At 38.9% G+C, this 19,986-nt stretch overlaps 1 protein-coding gene across 4 annotated transcripts in view; it reads right to left on the bottom strand.

Moving 5' to 3' along the window:
* MAPK10 (mitogen-activated protein kinase 10) overlaps nucleotides 1–19,986 on the bottom strand; it is a 162,576-nt gene that overhangs the window by 32,831 nt on the left and 109,759 nt on the right. For all 4 annotated transcript variants that reach the window (XM_086746327.1, XM_086746328.1, XM_086746326.1 and 1 more), the window contains 4 exons: nucleotides 18,876–18,934; nucleotides 17,145–17,283; nucleotides 15,763–15,928; nucleotides 12,518–12,589 (listed from right to left, as the gene is read on the bottom strand). In XM_086746327.1, the coding sequence (XP_086602453.1) occupies nucleotides 12,518–12,589; nucleotides 15,763–15,928; nucleotides 17,145–17,283; nucleotides 18,876–18,934 (436 nt within the window). The remainder of the gene's footprint in view (nucleotides 1–12,517; nucleotides 12,590–15,762; nucleotides 15,929–17,144; nucleotides 17,284–18,875; nucleotides 18,935–19,986) is intronic.

The following is a 19,986-nucleotide window of genomic DNA, read 5'->3' on the forward strand; positions in this document are numbered from 1 at the left end:
TAGAAGCTTTGCATGATTTCTTTTTAACAAGTATGCAGCTGTGTCAAAAAAAAAAAAAACCCACCAGATTTTGAATCATTATATAAGACATGCAATTCTTTTTGTACTTACTTGGGGATTTCTTTAAATGATATCTTACAAAATGTAAGCCTATTAACGTAAAAACCATTCCAACTACAACACTGAACTATGCCAACCTCCACACTTAAATTTCTTACTCCACATTCACAGATAACACAAGCACAGCCTGGGTCAAATCATGGAGCACAAAGAGGTGCTAACGATTTACATTAACAAATAGAAGAGAAAGGTTTAGTTTCGCATATGCAGATGAGATGTGCTCCAGACATATGAAAACACATGGGAACTTCAGCGTTCATTTCAGTACGCATATGCTCATCCAACATTTTGGACAAAACAGAAACCAGAATCTTACTAGACAAGGCCGTGAAAAATTAATGACACCGTTGTCTACTCTAATTTCTTTAATGCTCTTCAGATATTACTTTTTTCCACATTTTGATTACAACATTGAACCCTTTAAAGTGTGAATGAGGCCAAAAGGGAAATGCTAAACTGAATTAGTAAGGGAAATGTTAAACTGAATTAGTAAGTATGTATACATACACACACATATACATAACTGTACATGCACGCACATTCAGAGAGTTACATAAAAATGAATAATGCCTGGAAACTCCTCTGTCATCTAAGTTCAGAGTTTAAACTAGAAGGAAAACTTGTACACAGGTCATCTCCATTTCTTCTTTGTGTAATCCTACGGATCATGAATCACTGGAGTTTGATCAAGCATGCACGGAGCTCAGTTGCAGCTATGCACAAGAGGAAACCACTTTCACAATCTGATAAATGATAGAAGTATATATCAAAGCTTTAAAAAAGTATCAAATAAAGTAGCAATTATGGTTGCCTCAGTCCCGAATGCAGAATGGTTTCTAAGGAAAATGTACATATACCTAGTCTGCTTGGACCGCTTGTCCACTGATTTAATCCATTTATCTATAAATCACTTCTTGTTGGTGTCAAAAATACATTCTGCTCTCACACAATAGCTACCCGGACTTAAATAAAAGATGACAGACTCAAGTCTACTCCAACATTTTCCAAGGAAATTCCCAGCCTTTTGAGTCATCCAATTGCTACAAAGTTAAGTGATAATTTTAGTCTTGGGAAGCAGAAGCTGTCCCCAAACTGAAGGCATTTAATATGTCCCCACTTCAATACCACTTGCAGAGTAAACAAGCAAAGAAATAAGCATTTCTAAAAGTCATGTCTGAGTAAATCATACCTTCTGTCAAAAAGGCAGAACCTTTTACAAACCACCCTGAGGTAAACAGTGACTTGTGCCTACCAAGCTACAACCTGAAGTTAAAAACCCTGCCATTCATGAAATGCTCCCCGCCCACTGCCTCGCCAAATTAATAGAGAGACATTTGTATCAACAAAACTAAAAACAAGTGGTCACTGGCTGCAGAAAGCGATTCTGATGAACCGCATAGAACATTGCTTTTCATCTCCTTACACAATACTCACTGCGGTTTCCGCCTAAGGCCTTTACTGAGAGGCAGTAATGGTTTCTTGACATTTTGGTTTGCAAGGATTTTGCAGCAGGACTCAACCCAGCTCGTTAGGTACAGCACAAACATCATGTCAGCACTAGTCTAGCGGGAAGGGGCTGGAGGGGAAAGGGTTGGAAGTACCTACTGAGGCCAAAGCGGCTGCTGGGAAGGATACGATCAGTGCCAGGAAACAACACAGCACCTTTAATCATTTCTCCCATGATGCACCCTACTGACCACATGTCAACTGAAAACAAAAATGAAATGAAGGTAAACAAGAAAACAGGAACAGAACAACAAATAAATGAGAAGACTTATCCAATCATGCTATAGGAGAGAGCCTGCAGCCCACACTGCAGACACAGACCTGCCTTTTGCTCTCTGCAGATGTTTCTCTGCTTGAGCGTACAAGTTTCATGACAACACAGCAGGTCTGAGAAAAATCGACTCCAACAGTTTTCTTTACCCCAGTGTGGATGAAAGACAACACAATTAAATACAGAAAACCAAGTGGGACCCACAGCTGGCTACTGTGTCATAATACAACTTTGTAATTAAAATTTACCAATTAATTTTGTCTTTTTAAAGTTTTCATTTGCATTCATTACCTAGGTTTATGCTGCTTTGTATTGTAAATGAATGCTGGTCTCTGTATTCAATGAGAATATGCAAATTGCTTTTCCTTTATCCTTTCAGTTACCAGAGATCCATGCATATTTTTACAAGCTGAACTGCCAGAAGCCACAAAAGGAACTTGGGTCCTTGTGAAGACATATCCACCTCTTATTCAGGGCTCTGAATGGAATTTGTTGAGATAACTCGACTCCAATAATGCTTGCTTTAGAGTCTGTTGGCTCACTTCCATGGAATCTCAGTGAAGCCAGCAGACCATAATAGAGGTCCTGAGAAACTCATAAGATTTCTATTTGCGGAGATAGGAAATGGTGATTTCTAAACAGGACAGCTGAGACACAGAAGCACTAAGCTGTACCTTCTGCATTGAAGTTCAGAGTGAACTGGGGGACTATTTGCCTTGTGCAGAGAAGAGCAGTTCAGCTGGGTCAAACAGAGCTAACCAGAATTTACACTGGCACACGAGATGAAAATCAGACTCCTTATATCCAGTATGGAATTAAGGCGACGTTTTCCCCCATACCAATACCATGAAACCACATTACCTCTGCTGTCCTTGCTCTATGAAAGTCATAGGGCATGGAAGCAAGAAAAGGGACAGACTGGCCTCTCAGGGCCAGAAACTGTGGGAAAAAAATGAAAGCATCATGCTGCTTGGTTAAATTTACTCTTACAATTTCATATTGAGCAACAGTTTAAAGTGGATTTGACTTTGAAGGCAAATGTTCTATCTGTGGAAATCTTTACATGCCTGGGTCTAAGGTTCCTTGTTGCTTTATTTAGCATATGAAAAGCTTTATCACTATACAATAAATAAATCAATAAACAAACTGAGAAATAAATAAAAGGCTACTTGTTTGGAAGCAATAAGCAAACCTAGAGATGCAAATTATTGCTGCTTTCATCACAAGCTAAATGGCATGCAAAATATCAGGAAAAGATAGAGCAAGCAGTTGTTTGTTCATCTGTTATTAATTCCTTTTTATTTTCAGAGGCTGCTTTCTGACATTACTATTCTGTGCTGTGCTCAAAAGCACACACAGAAGTTGAACTAGTGACTTATTAAACTGTAAACTGTGTAAAGCAGAGATGATTACTCTCCTCTACTCCTGAGGTTTTGGGAAGGAAGCTCTTTGCTGCTTCTGATTTGGAAATTCTCAAAGATGAATATCTGAATATAACAAATGTCTGAAGAGAAAAAACACTTGTTCCTTCTTGACTGCTGTCTCTTTTTCCTTTCCTGAGCCAATTAGAAATAAGTCAAACTGGAACCCAGAGTTTCGCTGTGTGTTTAAGAAAAGTAGTTAGTTGGAGGTTAGGAGTTTCAGCACATAGAGCAGCAGCTGTCAGAAGCCCCAGTTAAGGCACTGAAACTCATGCAAAGCTCCATAAGGGACTGCAGTACCGAGACCTAAGCCTCAATCTGCAGTTTCATTTAGTCCAACATCTGCCCAGATGTAGTCTGAGTCATTTCGGTCATACAAGCATCAGAAAAACAAACAAACCTCAATCTCTAAACACTTGCACTCAACTCCAAAGCACTGAAAATTTATGTTTCGTTCAAGACTTTTTCCAAATGCAAGATATTCACAAAGACTGGCAATGCTCCACCAACATGTGGAATATCCCTAAGCTTTAATCGAATGCAGGCTAACTTACAGTCACAGAGACCTCTGCGTTACTCTAGGTAAAACTGAAGTTTAGCAGCTATTTGCCTGGATGTTTTAGGATCACATGAAACAGTGTTAAAGAATTAAACCTACAACTTTTCATGAGACTCTGAAGTGAAATTGCTGAGGTTTGGGTAGCCCTTGATGAGAAGCCCCCTCTCCATTAGAATACCCGTGTCCTGTATTACTAAGAGTAGGGGATTTTAAAATTTGTTCAAAATCTCTTCAAACCAGATTACTGCACAGAGCTGCTCTGAAATGCATGCTTGAGTGGGTACGTATACCTCAAAATATGAATAAGTTTTCCAAGAACACCAAATATCTCCCTGGCACAGCCACCTGGAATAAATGCCCACCACAAACCACATGCAAGTGTTTTCCTCAGCAAAGGAAATATTTCACTTATACAGCAAATCTTAACTTCTGGGCCACCTCTTGGTTCTGATTCCATGCCAAACAGTTATGAAATACCCTCTACAATTATTGTGTCAGGGCTGTCTTGCAAAACATTTGGGGAATGAATCCACACGTTCCTGCACAGGAACCTCCAAAATGTCCCCAGGGGCTTGAACAGAGTTTGAGGAGGCTGAAGAGAAGCTGCTCTGTTGCCACACATGCATGCCCTCCGTGTCCCATAACTTCCTGTGTCCTGGGAAGCAGTCTCGTCTGACTGCTGACAGACCCCTTCACAGGGAAGGTGACCAGAAGAGATGGTGAGGAGGGAAGAGAAAGTTGGGATGGAAGAACATTAATAAGACATCGTTGTGCTCTTTGTGCTTTAGTCTCACACACTTCCTGAGCCAAATGAGTGCTTGCTTGTCCTTCCAGGTTTCATATTTCTTTCCGCTAAGGTGCAGAAGGATCAGGAATTGTAAAACTAGCCAAAGATATTTCTGTATGGAAAGGATCCAAGCTAACTTTCCATGGACATCTCCCTTGTAACTTGGCTGTGGATGCAATTTCCTTTTCTGTTTCTGCAGAAGGCTGTTCCTACCATGCTAGATGAATTGGAGAAAGCATGGGTGTCATGCTGATACTGAAGACATCATAGCTCTTTCCTTCCTCATTCATAGAATCATAGAATAGAATAATTCCCTGGTAATGGTCCTGCATTCTCCTCCTGCAACTGTAGGTTCTCTGGGACTTGACAAAAAAACAATGAAAGGAAACCCATAAGGAGAATCTGCAACTACCTCTGCTAAAACTCCTTCTGAGGTTGCTCTTCACACCTGCACTCAGTAAGCTCCAGTTTTCATTCAATAAAAGTCATGACATTCAAATTAAAATTCATTAAATGCATGCGACAGGAAACTCTGGAGACCAGAGATGCAGGCGCAGCTGAATGAGCTTTGCTTTCTTTTCCAAACTCATGGGCTAGTTCACACTTTCTCTCTCTGCCCAGAGCATTAGGAAGAATGCCAAACATCCACGTTTGTAACAGCTCCTGTTTTAGTGATGCAGAAATTGCCCCTCTGCAAGCTGAAGAGAGATGATTATGTCCTCAAAACTGACTTGGGAAGACTGTGATAGACATACTTATGAAGCAAGTCATGATACCTGATTTTATTTGTATAACTGTAGGCCAAAACATTTAGCACACTAGGCTGTTTCCCAATGGCTGAGGTGCAAACTCTAGTAAAATTTCAAGGCAACTGAGCATCCCTGTCACAACACAGTGAGCAAATCCTCCTAAAATGGAAAGACACCTTGCTGAGTAGGACCCCTCTTTACCTCCATCTCTGTTGCTGAGTATTCCTGGAGATCTGCACTGAGGTCTGCTCTGACGAATCATTTCTAGGGCCTTACTTGAATTTTCAGAAAGAAAAATACAGCAGTCCATATTGGACACCGTATCTTATTTTTACAAGTCTTTCTGTTGTTTCTACTCAATAAAAAAGGACATATTTTAGAAAAATACTTGGTAATTCTTGGTAATACATGGGCCAAGGTGCTTCTTTTCACAAGGTCCAGATAGCACAGCTACAAAGGCTTCAGATTGCCAATGCCAAGGAAGGTTTGCAATGCACAGCATTCCTAATGACAATTGTGAAGATGGCTCAAACACTTGAAAAAAGATTAAAAGCCTCCCAAACCCACCAAACCCTTCCCTCCCTCAAAATCTGTCTAAATCATGCCAAACTCCCAGGCTTTGTGACACTGCAATCTCAGGACCTTGCTGAGATACCAAAGACCTTCCCTTCATGCTTGTGTTTGTTATATGCATGAATTTCAACATGTTTTAACAAGTGCTCAGCACAGTATCAGCTCAATCCATTAAGATCTCCTGAGAAAGTCTTTCCTTTCTAATTTGAAACACCACTTTCCACATCATGTATTAAAACCTTAACATTTCTCACTAACAATAATAGATTTGAAAGTGTTTGAATATTGCATTATTGACTTCTGATTTACTACCTGCAACTGAAGCAGCAAAACACTGTAGAGTACAGCTATTCTCCTGACAGATGCTAGATGGAACCAAAAGGGAATTGCCACAATTTTACAAGTGTTATGCTTCCAATCAATGTATGAATTTCTCTCTTTTTTATTTTAAACTTTCTGTGAGTTCCAAATGGATACCCATCGTGCCTTCTTATGGCACAGCTGAGTTGCCACTCCCTGCAATTCAGACTAGCAGATGCTCACCTTCACTTGGCATAGACATAATTGGTCTGCAGTACACAGGCAGGTGCCAGAGCCTGACTCACCTGGAAAAATGCAGAAGGAGGTACAAATCACATCCAAATCTGTGCTCTTCTTCAGAGGTTGGCTCTTAGGTGGCAGTGCCAACCAAGTGCTGAAAAACTATTGTTTTTCCTTGGGAACTTGTACTCCGCTGCAGCTTTCAGAACAGCAGAGCTTGCAGAGGGACGAGAAGGGACATCACAGTATATTGAGGCACATATATATCAAGAAAAAGCCAAGGGAATCCTGACATGCAAGCTCAAGAATGAATGGATGCACAAGGAATGACTAATGCCCTTCCCTGTCTCCCATTTTCTTTTGAATATAACTATATTTAAAAAAAAATCATCACAGTAAGAGAGAGACACCTACGGAGAATCTTGCCAAGGAATGTGAAACACACTATGCTGCATCTAAGAGGCAATAACATTTACAACACGTTTTGCAGATCCTGCAAGTTGCTAGCTTCAGACTTTTTAGCTTAATTTAAATTTTGACTTTGAAGTATCTCTTGCCAAGTCTCAAAGAGTATTCAAGTACACTTGTTTTACCTCATAGAATCATAGAATCGAATCATAGAATCCATAGAATCATTGCAGTTGGAAAAGACCTCTAAGATCATCAATCCAACTGTTAACCCAACACCACCATGCCTACTAAGCCATGTCCCGAAGTATTGTGTCTACACTTTTTTTTAATACCTCCAGGGATGGTGACTCGACCGCTTCCCTGGACAGCCTGTTCCAATGCTTGACCACTCTTTCTGTGAATAAATTTTTCCTAATATCCAATCTAAACCTCCCCTGATGTAACTTGAGGCCATTTCCTCTCGTTCTATCACTTGCTACTTGGGAGAAGAGACCAACACCCACCTCACTACAACCTCCTTTCAGGTAGTTGTAGAGAGCAATAAGGGGTCTCCCCTTAAGGGAGACCTTAGGTAAGGACCTTAGATAAGGAATCCTACAGGTTTCTCTTGTTACAATACAAACAGATTAGCATATCATTTAAGTATACTTAAATATTTTCATATCTGATAAATGATATGTGATTTTGAATATTCCAGTCCTCTACTTTGATCCTGACCAAATACCTACATGCTCTTGACAAAAGACACTTCAGTACTCTCTGTTTTGTCTACAAGTTTTAAATTCTCCGCTCAACTGTACCAACGAAACTCAGCTCAGATTAGTACAGTTGCCATCAAGCTAGGCTGATTAGTGGCACAGAAGAAAATAATAATTTTAAAAAGACATTTGAGACCATCCAGTATTTGTAAGTGCCTGAAAATCCAACTAGTCTTGGCTGAAATTCATATGAGGCAGCAGCAGGTGTAGCAGATACCTACACCTCAGCACTTGGCTGCTTCTGAAACTGCATGTTCAGACTCATGCTGAAAATCTTTAAGGTGAGTGTTGGGAAAGGAGCGATGGATCATCATCACTGTAGCAACTGGCATCCAATCCAAATGCCATGCAGATCACAGACAGCATGGGGCTCTTAGTGTAAGTGCAAATTGCACTATAAACTGTTAGAGTATATATATCTGAATTAAAAATAAAGAGAAAATGGCAATAGCCAAATCGTCTTCACAGCTAAGCTGAGGTCTCTTTGAGACAGACCTCATATCTCATATGACCAAACTTCCCCCAATAAAATAATCATCATTCAAACTCTTGCTATATTCTTGCTATATCCTGAGTCCCAAACCAAATACCATGTACCCAGGGAGGACTCATCCAGCTGAACAAAGTCCAAACTTAGCCATCAATACCATCATAGCTAACAATCACTTAAGTAGCACACTGAAGTGTGCCAGCTGATCCAACCTGGAGAGTCAGGCCAGTCATCCTTCATAGTTTCTTTCAAATAATCCTGATGCTAACTGCTGATTTTTATTTTGTTTTTGTTTTTTTTTTTCCAAAAGAGAAAACAAGCCATAAGAAAATACTACTGGGAACATTAAAAACAACGGACTGCAGTAAGCAAAAGTGCAAATGTTTTGTTATACCAAAGTTTAAGAACACACCCAATATGCCCTCGAAACACTAGGATTATGCCCACTAACAAATGCAGATCATATTTCAAATGCAAAGGCGAATTTTGCTAATGAGTGGTGGAAAGGCAACATCTTTTCCTAAAAGACTGACTTTCTTGATTCAAAACTTTTTACCCAAGGCAAGCAATTTTTTTTTCCATATAAATTCCTGGGAAAATATGATAGAATACTCTCTGTCAGATGGCAGAGAGCACCTCTTAATTCCACCACTCTGAAAGATTGCTGGCGGACAAAAGAGGTTTTTTTAAATCTGGCTACAAACAACATTAACTTCATCTGTTATTGCTGACTTCTCTTCACAAACCATTTTGGATATTCATAGCTACATAGAATAAGTTTGGATTTTTTTCTCTCTTGCTATCTTAATCTTACTTTCTCTTTTGACTCCGTTAGACTCTAAGCTATTTGCAGTAGGAATTCTGATTTCCATATTCACCACTGTAATCCAGGCCTAGCCAAACTTAAGACACTTGGCTATTATCACAATGTATTTCTGTGACTGAATCACTGTTTCCCCTTTGATCTGCTGAAGTAGTCACATGAACTTGCTAGGGTACCATCCTTTACATGCCTCCCTGGTACTGAAAAGAAATGCTCTTTTATTGCTTTATTTCCCCACTAAGTCATGTACACCTGTGATGCGGGACATCACTGTGGCCTCAGCAGCTCAGATCTTAATAAATCTATCTATCTCACTTGAAAGCATTCAGACCATTTAAAATTTTCCTTTCCCTCTCAAAAAAACCCCTAAAACCCAACATAGAAATGCATTTCCAATCCTTAAATTGAAATCTTATGAGATTTTGAAGACATTATTAGCTGGAGATGAACACAGCTTTGAGCTGTTGGAGTTTTCCAACAGCATCCAAAAGTTTGGGCAGTTTTTAGTTGTTCTGATTTAACTGAGACAAGAGTGGAATTAAGCATCAAAGAAACGCTGAACGAGCAGCTCAGAACTGGAGTCCAAAGTTTACCAGAACTTGCCAGGAATATTTTAGTCTGGAAGTCAATCAAAAGGTGGATTTCTTCTCATGAGGGTCTGACTTCTGAACAAGAAGTCTCCCTGATATAGAGCTTTCTTATAGTAACTTAAGTTTCTTACTTATGTAGATGAGATTGTCTGAAATTAACCTTCTCCATGTTTTAATTTCCATAAAGACTTTAAAAATGAAACTTCATTTAAAGTCAGGAGCACATAAGTGCCATGCCACCATCAGTGTGATGGTTTAGTTAATCTCAACTTTTAAAAATTTTTCTTTCCATAAAACTTAGCAGCAGCTGTGAAATTTTTCTTAGATGTATACTGTGCCACACATGAATGTTCTTACTCCAGGCTACAAACGAGTAAACTCCTTATATTGATAGCAAGTGCACACAGTAGAAATTCTTCTGAACGATTAAAAAGAACTGAAATTTTAGGTTCTATACAGACTTGCTTCTTTCAGCTAGAAAACCCACTGCTGGAAGGCCTTAAGTAGGCCAAGGGAAGTGTTAGTGTAATGTCATTCTGTTAACTTTACCTGCAACTGCATTAAATGCTTCTCCAGCTCTTCCTGTATTTAGGAAGCCAACTAGATCTGCTCATCAACACCCACAGCAGAAGGGGAAATAATGTGGACCCATACTCAAACCAGTCCCTCTAACATTGAAAAATCTTATTCATGGGGTCAAACGGGTTAACAAATGAGTATTGACTTGGAAATGCATGTACAGATTAAATTTTTTTTCTTTTTCTTTTCTTTTTAAATAAATCCACCATTAAAGTGCAGCAGCAGTTCTGAGCTGTCCCACATACATTGCATTTCAGGGTATGGCATTTCCAATGATTTAAAAAGTAGGATTATCCCACAATTTACACAATGTTTTCTGCATTTGTTGAAAAAATTCAGTTGTTATTTTTAACTGATACTGAAATGTTAAAACATATTTTAAAAATATTTTGTTGCTGTCCCCGAGTAAGACACTGTCATAAGATATTGTTGTCACAGACAAAAACAAAGTAATTCTCATGTTTGAATTCTATTTTTTAAAAGCTATGTTGTTTAAATGATAGAGCATTTCTTTTTTTCTGGAACTAGGAAGAAGAACATGACTCTTAAATGTAATTTGTTGTTCAAAAAGGTGAGTAAACCACTAACCACAGTACTACGTTTTTACACTGAAATAGTTTTTTTTTTTTTTCTGTATTCTAGTTGCTTATCAAGTAAAAACTCAATCAGATTTCTTTCCAAATAGATTAAATGGAAATATCCTCAGTATTTAGAGCTGAACCTTAAGCATATTATAGATTGTTTAGCTTTCCTTTGTACATTAAAAAAAAAAAGAAGAAAAGAGCACAATATTTGGAGGAAGAGCTATGATGGTGTTTCTGAGGTGTTGCTACCACTGAAGCACGGCATAACTATTGCACTGAATTACAGGTCTCATGAATGCTGGGAGCTGCTCTGCCCATTAGGATTACAGCAGAAGGTGGATGCGCAGCCTGCTCCACATGTTGCAGGAAAAGCTCAGCATCTATGGAGGGAGTTCTCAAAGCTATCCACTAATAAAAAACCCCACCATTCTTATTCCACTAATATTAAAAACTATCAGTCTTACTTCATTGTCATGTTCTGCATCCTATAACTTTCCAGTTCGTATTCCTCGAAGACTGGAAGCCAGTACAACGTTGCTGTCTCCTCCTCAGCGAACAGGAGGTACCTGCGGTTTCCCCATCTACCTGTTAGCAAAGTTTAACTACAGCTTCACCTGGCTACTGGGCAAAGCTCCGTTTTCAGAGAAAGTCAACAGAGCTGTGAAAATAGGACAGGCAGGACCTAACTCTGACAAAAACTACAGGAACCACACAAGAGCCAGCAAAAAAATAACTACTTCGATGACTACATGTCTGTAAAAGCAGGGGTTTTCTCCGCATCAACTGCCAGTGTCTGCTGATGCCAGGCTTTCATGGTGTCTTTCTGCCAACTTGCTCAAAATAATATGCCTTTTTGTTTCTTAATGTGGAAAACACATTATGTTGCTGCACTTTATTCCAATGGGCAAAATATGCACTTCCCAGCCATTGTGGACAGGTTGATTGGCTTAGCCTGTGACAAACTGAAGGCTAAGCAGACAACTCCTCTTTTGTTTTCATTTTCTAATATTGCTTTCACCACCTTGGAAGTGGTAAAAATAATATCACCCAAGACAAGAACAAGATGGGAGGGAAATACAGTTTAATTAACAACACAGACCTCATGCAAGTAAAGGAAAGTCCGTTTTTAAATCAAGAGACTCTGATTTCAGGTCAATTTGGAAAACATGGCAGAAATTGTTGCCTTAAACTGGGCGAGTCAAATTCTTCATTTTGTTTTAAAGAAAAAAAAAAAAAAGTTGTATTGACCCAATTCTGAGCCCATACAGCATTGAGATAAATCCAAATCCATGATGCATTAGCAAGAAAAAGATTATGATGTCACCACAAATATTATGAAGTCACTTTTTCCAAAACATAAAAGCAGAAAAACAGATTTACAGGAACCAGATGGGCTGAGTTACAATTCTTTTTTTTTCTTATTTTTCTTTTGAAGAATATTAAGGAAAGCTATCCAATTTGCAATCATAATGCCTGTTTTCTATATTGCTTTTTAGTATGATGGAAAGACTACATAAAATGGAACGATTACAGGTTTTAAAGTAACTTATTTGACTGAAATAATTATGCACATCTGTTTTTCATTTTCAATTTTGTTCATATCAGTAGTGCACTGTTTTCATTTACTCATACCTCTGGGATTCAACTTTTTGCTTCTATCTTTACAGTCCTGGTATAGTCCTTACATGGCAAAAGGGATGGGGTGCAGGAGAGGAACAAATAATAGGTGAAGCTGCAGCAAATGGCACAAGGATACAGTCCCTTCCTGGAAAGAGGATTTTGTGGCGAACCATTTCTCCCATAATGCATCCCACAGACCATATATCCACTAGAACAGCAGAGACAGGGAAGTGAAGAAGGAGGGAAAAAAAGCAAAGTTAACTATGACATTTCACTCCTAAAGGAGGGGAAAAAGAGCAGGTTGATCAGAACAGTACAGTTTGTTTTGTGGTTTTGTTGGGGTTTTTTTCATGTCTCACCAAAAGCTAAAATAAATAAGTAAAAGCTGTCCCAGTCAGCTCAACAGTAGTTAGTAACAATGATGGAAAAAGTTTAAAATCAACATTTTTGGGAAAAGACCCACAGCTAGCAAGTGAAGGTCAAGTAACAACTGCACAGACCCATGGTATATACTGAGTTTATGGTGAAAAAAAAAACCAAAAGGAAAAAAAAAGCACCCACCAAATTCAAACAATGATCATCTGGAATAAATCCTACTTGCAGCCAGGCAGTTTTCTAGGCTTTGTCCTGCAGGACTGAGTCTCTATACAGCAGTATACAAGAGGTTCCAAATGTAACTGCTCACACCAGTAAAGGCCCTATGGACATGTACCACCCTTAAGGGTTATTTAAAACTCCTGCTTCAGGATCTGTACCTATCTGTACCTTTCTATAGGTATCTGCCTGTACCTACATACCACCTGGAAAGAACTGTAGAATGTGACCTGTGTGGACTCTGCTTTTTACTGCTTAGGTACGCAAAACAAATGCTAAAACAAAAGCTTTGCAGGACAAGTACCAACAAGACTAAGAGCATTTCTTATATTCCTGACCCTGCCTTCAGCTTTTAGATGCGATATACATCATCACATTATCTGCCTGACTTGGGTGGGGTTTTTTTTTTGCCCTTAAGTCTTACAAGAAAAAAGGCTAGATAGATAATGACACAGTGCATATGGAAAGAAAAGACCTGTATTCCATGGGAAGGGAAAAAAACTACTTTAAGTTGCTGTAAAAGACTATGTTGTTTCTCAGCTTTGAATCCTCACTTTGTGGTCACTGTTGACCTACACAACTGGTTTCTCCTCTTTTTCTTCCCCCCTTTTATCCTTCAAAAGCAATCCAAAACAAACCAAAGAAACAAACAAACAACTCATTTCTTGGTAAAACAAAATAAAGGTGAGATGTTCCATTTGGGAAAAGGAGGGTAGAGGTATCAGGGGCATGGGACAGCAAGAGCATGCCTGAGGCAGTGGCAGAGTTTTCTTCATAGTGACAGTTTTGGGACCTTCCAGAGAAGTGCAGCAAACTGGTGATAATTATGCATCTTTAGCCAACCAAGTGCAGAAAGAAAATGAAAGCAGTGAACAGTCCTTATACAGGCAGTGTATGTAGTAAGAGGGAAAAAAAGTAGGGAGTCTCAGTAATGTGGCAGCATAGGCCAGAGCAGGGAAGCAAAGAATAACCCTTTCTGTTGACTTCCTTGGGAGCTGCATCAGAGCCTCCAAGCTGACCGGCTCCTCAGAGAGCCAATCTTCATTTTCAAATATTATGTATTCTTTTTCCATTTACTTTATTTTTACTTTGTACAAGTAAGACGAGATCATTCATCTTTAGCCAGATTCATTGCCCAGGGAAGTCAAAAGAAGTCTACGTTAACTTCAGTGGGCATTTGATCAGGACCTTTGGATGTGGCAAACATTCTTAGTACCTTCCCAGCTGTGTACTTCATCGCAAAAGTGTGTCTAACTTTTTCTTGGTGCGATTTTAGTAATGTGAAAAGCAAGTGCTTTCTCTGTCCTTTCAGGGACAATAACAACAACAGTAATCATCTACTAAATGTCAGGGAAAAAAAAAAAAACCCACAAAGAATTCATTTCACAATAGAAAGAACTCTGGATATTGACTAAGGAACTATCTAAAGCATGCTGAGCCTAGTTCAATTTTCTAATGGCACTTATCAAAAACATCAATTACAAGATACTTTAAGGAAGATTATTCGTTTTTCAGAAATTTTTCTGTATGCCTAGACTTTTCTTAATAATTCTTTATTTTTTAGACTTTTGTATTAAAATTTGTGCTGTAAATTCATTAACATTAAAAATAATTCATGCAGAGACTTGCTAATTTTGGAAGAGGTTGTGTAAGCATGCCTTTATTCTTGCTTAAGTCATGGAATCAGCTCCCAAAATAAGTTTCATTGCTCTTTACAGAATGCAGTGTCTGTTAGTAAAAGTTCTCCTGCAGGTTAGCTAATATCTTAAACATAAATTAAGCAGAAGACTTTTAAATAAATTTCTGGCTTTGACATTTGCTGTATTTGTCATCGAAAAGTCTCCTTATTAAACAGACAAGTGGCAGCTTTTGACAGCAGAATCTGATTCACAGCAGATTTTTCTACACTGTATGTTGTATCCCCCACTTTCCTGCTGGTCTACCTGGCACCCAGATGCAATTCTCAGTTTTGTTACAAAATGAGAATCACATATACTTTTCCCTTCATCCTTTGCAAAATGTGAAATCTTCCTTACCAGCTTCTCTATAGTGAGCACTCCCTATCTGCTTTTCACAGTCTTTCCAGGGACCAAGAGGTATCCAGATCCCTCATAGACTGTTCAGAGCAAAATCCTATTTACATCTAGGGAGATTACATACATATTAGATGCATGTTTTTCTAGCTTTAGTTTTTTCCTCTTCTCTCTAACTTTACTTTCTATTAGAAAAAGACTCAAGTTGCAAAATTTATACCTACATCTTGACCACATGAAGTCTGTCAGCAAAATCTGGGACTTTACTTAAACCTATCATAAAGACAGAAACCATTCCTGAAATTCAGATCTAGCTCTAGATTTGGAGAAATTCTGGAAGGGCTAGGATTCCCTATTTCAGTTTGTACCTCTTCTTCTTCCCTCAAACAATTCAGAGATCCAGACTCTAATTTAGAACACATCACTCGCTCAGCAATTCCAGTGGTTCTCACACTGTTTCTGACATTCTAGTCAGAAAGAGCTAGTTGTATTTGTTAAGTTCAGCTGTAACTGGGAACAAGTTTCTCATTACTCTGCAGTGTCACACTGATAAATTCACCAGCACTGCATCCCAAATACATTCTGTAGCTGCAGTACACAACAGTGAGAAACCCCTTTAAATGACCTGCCTTTTAAATTCAAGATATCTTTTCCCATCATGTTTTCTTTTTCTCCTCCTGGTGCCCCTTACAATTGTAGAGGCACATCTTACACTTTAGGTTGCACTGTGCTCGCTATGAAATTGCAGCCGTACCGTTCTCCTTGTAGCCCATTCCCAAGATGACCTCTGGTGCTCTGTAGTAACGTGTCACCACATATGGAGTCATCATGAAGCTAGTTCCTGCAGTTCTGGCCAGTCCAAAATCCAAAATCTTCAATGTGCAGTCAGATTTTACCACAATATTACTTGGTTTCAAATCCTGCAAGAGATAGTGAAAAGACATGACTGTGCTTCATAAAGCCAGTCACCCTTCAAATACTCTTTTACTCTTCTGACATTTACAGTTACTGTCAGAAATACTTGTAAATACACAGCAAAACTTGGCATATTGTGGGGCTTCACCTGGATAGCAGGAGTCTACTGGTATTAAATTAATTGCATTTATCAATTCAAGAAACTAGGATTAGTATTAGAGTACCACTTTGAGTATATATTTTTTTTGACATTGTGGGCTCAATAGAGACATTCCAACTCTATGTGTGGAGATACTTTAATGCTTCATTTGTAACAATTGAACTAATCCTTTGCTGGATGACTATGTGGAAGCCAAATCTATCATTCTTTCCCAAACATAGAACATGCCAAGAAAGGAGACCTTTCTATATTGTAAAGCAACATCCACTTTGCAATCCATTTTATCGGCCCTTCTCTTCTTCCTTTTGTAATGGAAGGGAAAAATTTTTGAATTTGATTTTTCAGCTGGAAATCTCAAATTAGTAAAAGCACATTTCAACAAAGAAGTTAATTCAGGATACTTTCAATCCATTCAGAATTGCCTCCAGCTCACAGTTACATGAACCATTCCTTCTGTTATCAACAATCACACATGGTGCTACCTCTGGCATTCACAGCCAGGTACTGCATCCTTACCAGACACAGCACTCTGACATGGAAAAGTAAAATGAGAGGATACATTTAATATAGGCTTAGGAGTCTTGTAATTTGTTTTAGCACATGTAAATGATGGCAAATGCCAATTCCATATACTCTGACCTCTGTAGATTCTGGTCAAGGAATATTTGGATCATGCTACAACATCAGTTCAAAGTAGTGTGTGACTGAATGTCATGCGTAGTAGATGTAGACAGCTGCATTTTCAGGAGAAATAACATTTTTTTTCCTACACATTTCAGAGATCATAATCACTTTGATGATTTCCAGTGCTTATTATTTGGTTATTACTTATTTTTAATAATCATACTACCTTTTTGTCTGATTAAACTCACAAATAATCTCATTCCTAACACAAGCATGAAGCTACTCTGCTAAGCAGATGGAGTCTGACTCCTAAGTTTAATGTAATTTTACTGGGAGACAGGGTTTTGATCCACAGCACACAAGAAACTCAAGTGGTTTCTAAAGTATTCACGATGATGTCATATGCTGCCTTAAGTTTTAAACCAAAGACTCCTTACCCTGTGAATAATTCCTGCAGAGTGAAGATGCTTGATACCACAGAGCATTTGGTACAGGAGGTAAGACATTCGCTCATGGTCTAGCTCCATCTGAATGACCTGGCACAGGTTGGCATCCATTAACTCCATTACCAGGTAACTAAATGAAAAAACAAAGTCATAGGGTTATTGTCTGTGTTGAAGAGGAAGCACAGCATCATCTCCTGATAAGAATAAGTAACAATGTCTTTTCTGGCTTCAAAATTCACTTTATTTCTGATGACTGGGAGTAACACAGCTGGAGACTAGGCCCACTCACAACAGTACCACGGTGGTGTTTGTTTCTCAGTGCACCATCTCACTGCAGAGACGCTATTCTTTTAGCACCACAGCAAAATAGGTGGATTGCTAGCTTTTTCTTGGTGCGTTCCCCATGACAGAGACTGTACATTGGCAAACAGGCAGCACAACATTGAAACATGCAGAAAATATACGAGAAACAGGCACCAAATGACACAACTGCTTGGCCTTTGACCATTATGAGGAATGGCCACCACAGTACATGTAGGAGTTGGAGAGTAGTAAGGATGTCTGAGAGGCTAAAATATGCATCCCCGTGCAAAATGTCTCCAAAAATCCTCTAAGATTGCATGACTTCACACAATTCTCATTACAACTAATTGGTCTTGTGCTTCTGATAAATACACTTCACTGACAACCTCACCAAGACCTTAAGCCAATCTCCTTTAGCGATAAGTTAATACTTTAAACACATCAGCTCATTTCTTACGAGACATCTCACAAGCATATTCAATTCATAACTGTAAGATTACATTAAATCACTCTCAAACTTTGGGGAAGACACTAGCTCTCCATTTCAAAGTGAGCTGCATGCCTTGTCTTCTCTCCAGCACTAGTTACCTCCTCTGCTCTGCACAAGTCTGCAGTGACAATACGATGTGGAAATTCCGTATACTAAAACCAGAATGGTAGTTGCCTGACTTCAGCCCTTGCTATCTATCTGTTATTACTACTGATATTAGAGTACAGAATGGGAATACATTTCCGTACAATGTATACAGAATATGGGAAAGACTGAAAAAGGAGTACAACTATATAAAACATTGAATAATTAAAATTTCATTCAGGGCAGCATGAACCTTCATACTATGCACAGTAGTGTTTGTGCACCAGGACAATGTTCAGCAGAGATGCTAGTTGATCTCTACACCTAGCATGAGTTTCCCAGGCAAGTAATTTTACGCAGTCAAAGGTTACATCAAAACAAATATGAAATGAGAAAACATTTAACATCAGTCTCTTTTATAGGAAATTATTTCAGAATTATGTGCCACATTTCAAAACCTCACACACATCAGGGAGCCACATAACAACCATAATTTCCCAAGCAAACTAATAACACAAAAGCAGGCCCATTTAACTACTCATACCTCTTCCTCTGCGCATGAAGGCAAATGCAAACACACTAACCCTCTCAAGAAAAGCCACTAGCAGGCTTTGCACACTATTACAGTGCTTAGTAAACCCATTATTTGGCACCTTCTAAGTGCTGAAAGTGCTCTCAAGATGGGAATGCAGAATATCTGTCTACCCACAGTGTAGACTATGCATGATCTTTTTTTTAGAGGTGCTTATAACCTTTGTATTTTGCTGAGTTATTGCATTCAAGGTACATTATAATGTCCTACACATTTCTAAAGCTTTTGTTTAATTACTGCCTGTGTTACTTACACATCCTGGAACTCCTCCAGAGATTTCTGTGGTGTGAAGACATTTAATAAACTGATAATCTGAAAAGCAAAGTAAGACAAAAGAATGAAGAGAAGTGACAAACATAAGCAGTTGAACCCATTTTGAGGTGTTTGTTAAAGGATAAACTGTGTTTTTTCACTGCTCAATTTATACTAACACTCCTCACATTATGGATCAGCAAAAAGTTGGCAACAGTCAAAACAAAATACTGCAGATCTCTAAGGTTTCTTCTAGGTGTACTTGAAATGGTTTTTGAAAGAAGGATTAGTGATGATCAGGGTGAGGCTAACGGTGAGGCAGTCCTCTGCATTTTGAAGTTACAGGTTCAAAGACCAAATTCAACTCAATCTATCATAGCAGCTTTGTGCTACAGCCAGGAATTTCATATATATAAAGAATGCTTACCTGAGGGCACAAATAATCAAGGACCATCTTTCTAAAAATAAATAGGAGACCTTCCTTCTCTCTGACATGGCCTCAATTCCTTTGAGGGCACATACACACACACTGATACAAATTCCATCATGAGAGGTATCACTTTTTACTAGAAGCACTTTAAAATGGTAGACACATTCTGGGCAAAGACATTTTGCCTACCGCAATTCCTTTTTAACTTGTGAGTTTTTCTCTTTAAATGGACTGAGCTGTTGAAAGACATTGATAAGAATGTGCGAAAGAGCACAGAGGAAAAATTTGACCTCAGGGATCTGAATGTCCCGTGCTTTCCTTCTGTATGGGCAACAGAAGTAGAAGAAATCACCACAACCACCATGAAGTCAACATCTGAATGTCTCCCTCCTTGCCTCCATCATGTTCTGGTTTTATTTAGTGAGGGGGGTGTTACGGTGGCAGCTTCTGTAGGAAGCTGCTGGAAGTTGTTCCCCTTTGTTCAGTGGACTCGGCCGGGCCTAGGGCAGACCTACTGCTGGCCAAGGCCGAGCCAATTGGTAGCAGAATGTTCCATGATAACGCCTCTGCGGTAATGTATTTAAGAAAGGGAAAACAGGAAAGAAAAAACCCAAAGAAAAGAAGTCGTGAAGAAGCTGAAGCGGGGGCAGAGAGGGGGAGGTGCGAGTCTTGTGGGCCTTGC

Source organism: Chlamydotis macqueenii, chromosome 4 (assembly GCF_036417535.1).
Source record: "Chlamydotis macqueenii isolate bChlMac1 chromosome 4, bChlMac1.mat, whole genome shotgun sequence".
Lineage (NCBI taxonomy): Eukaryota > Metazoa > Chordata > Aves > Otidiformes > Otididae > Chlamydotis > Chlamydotis macqueenii.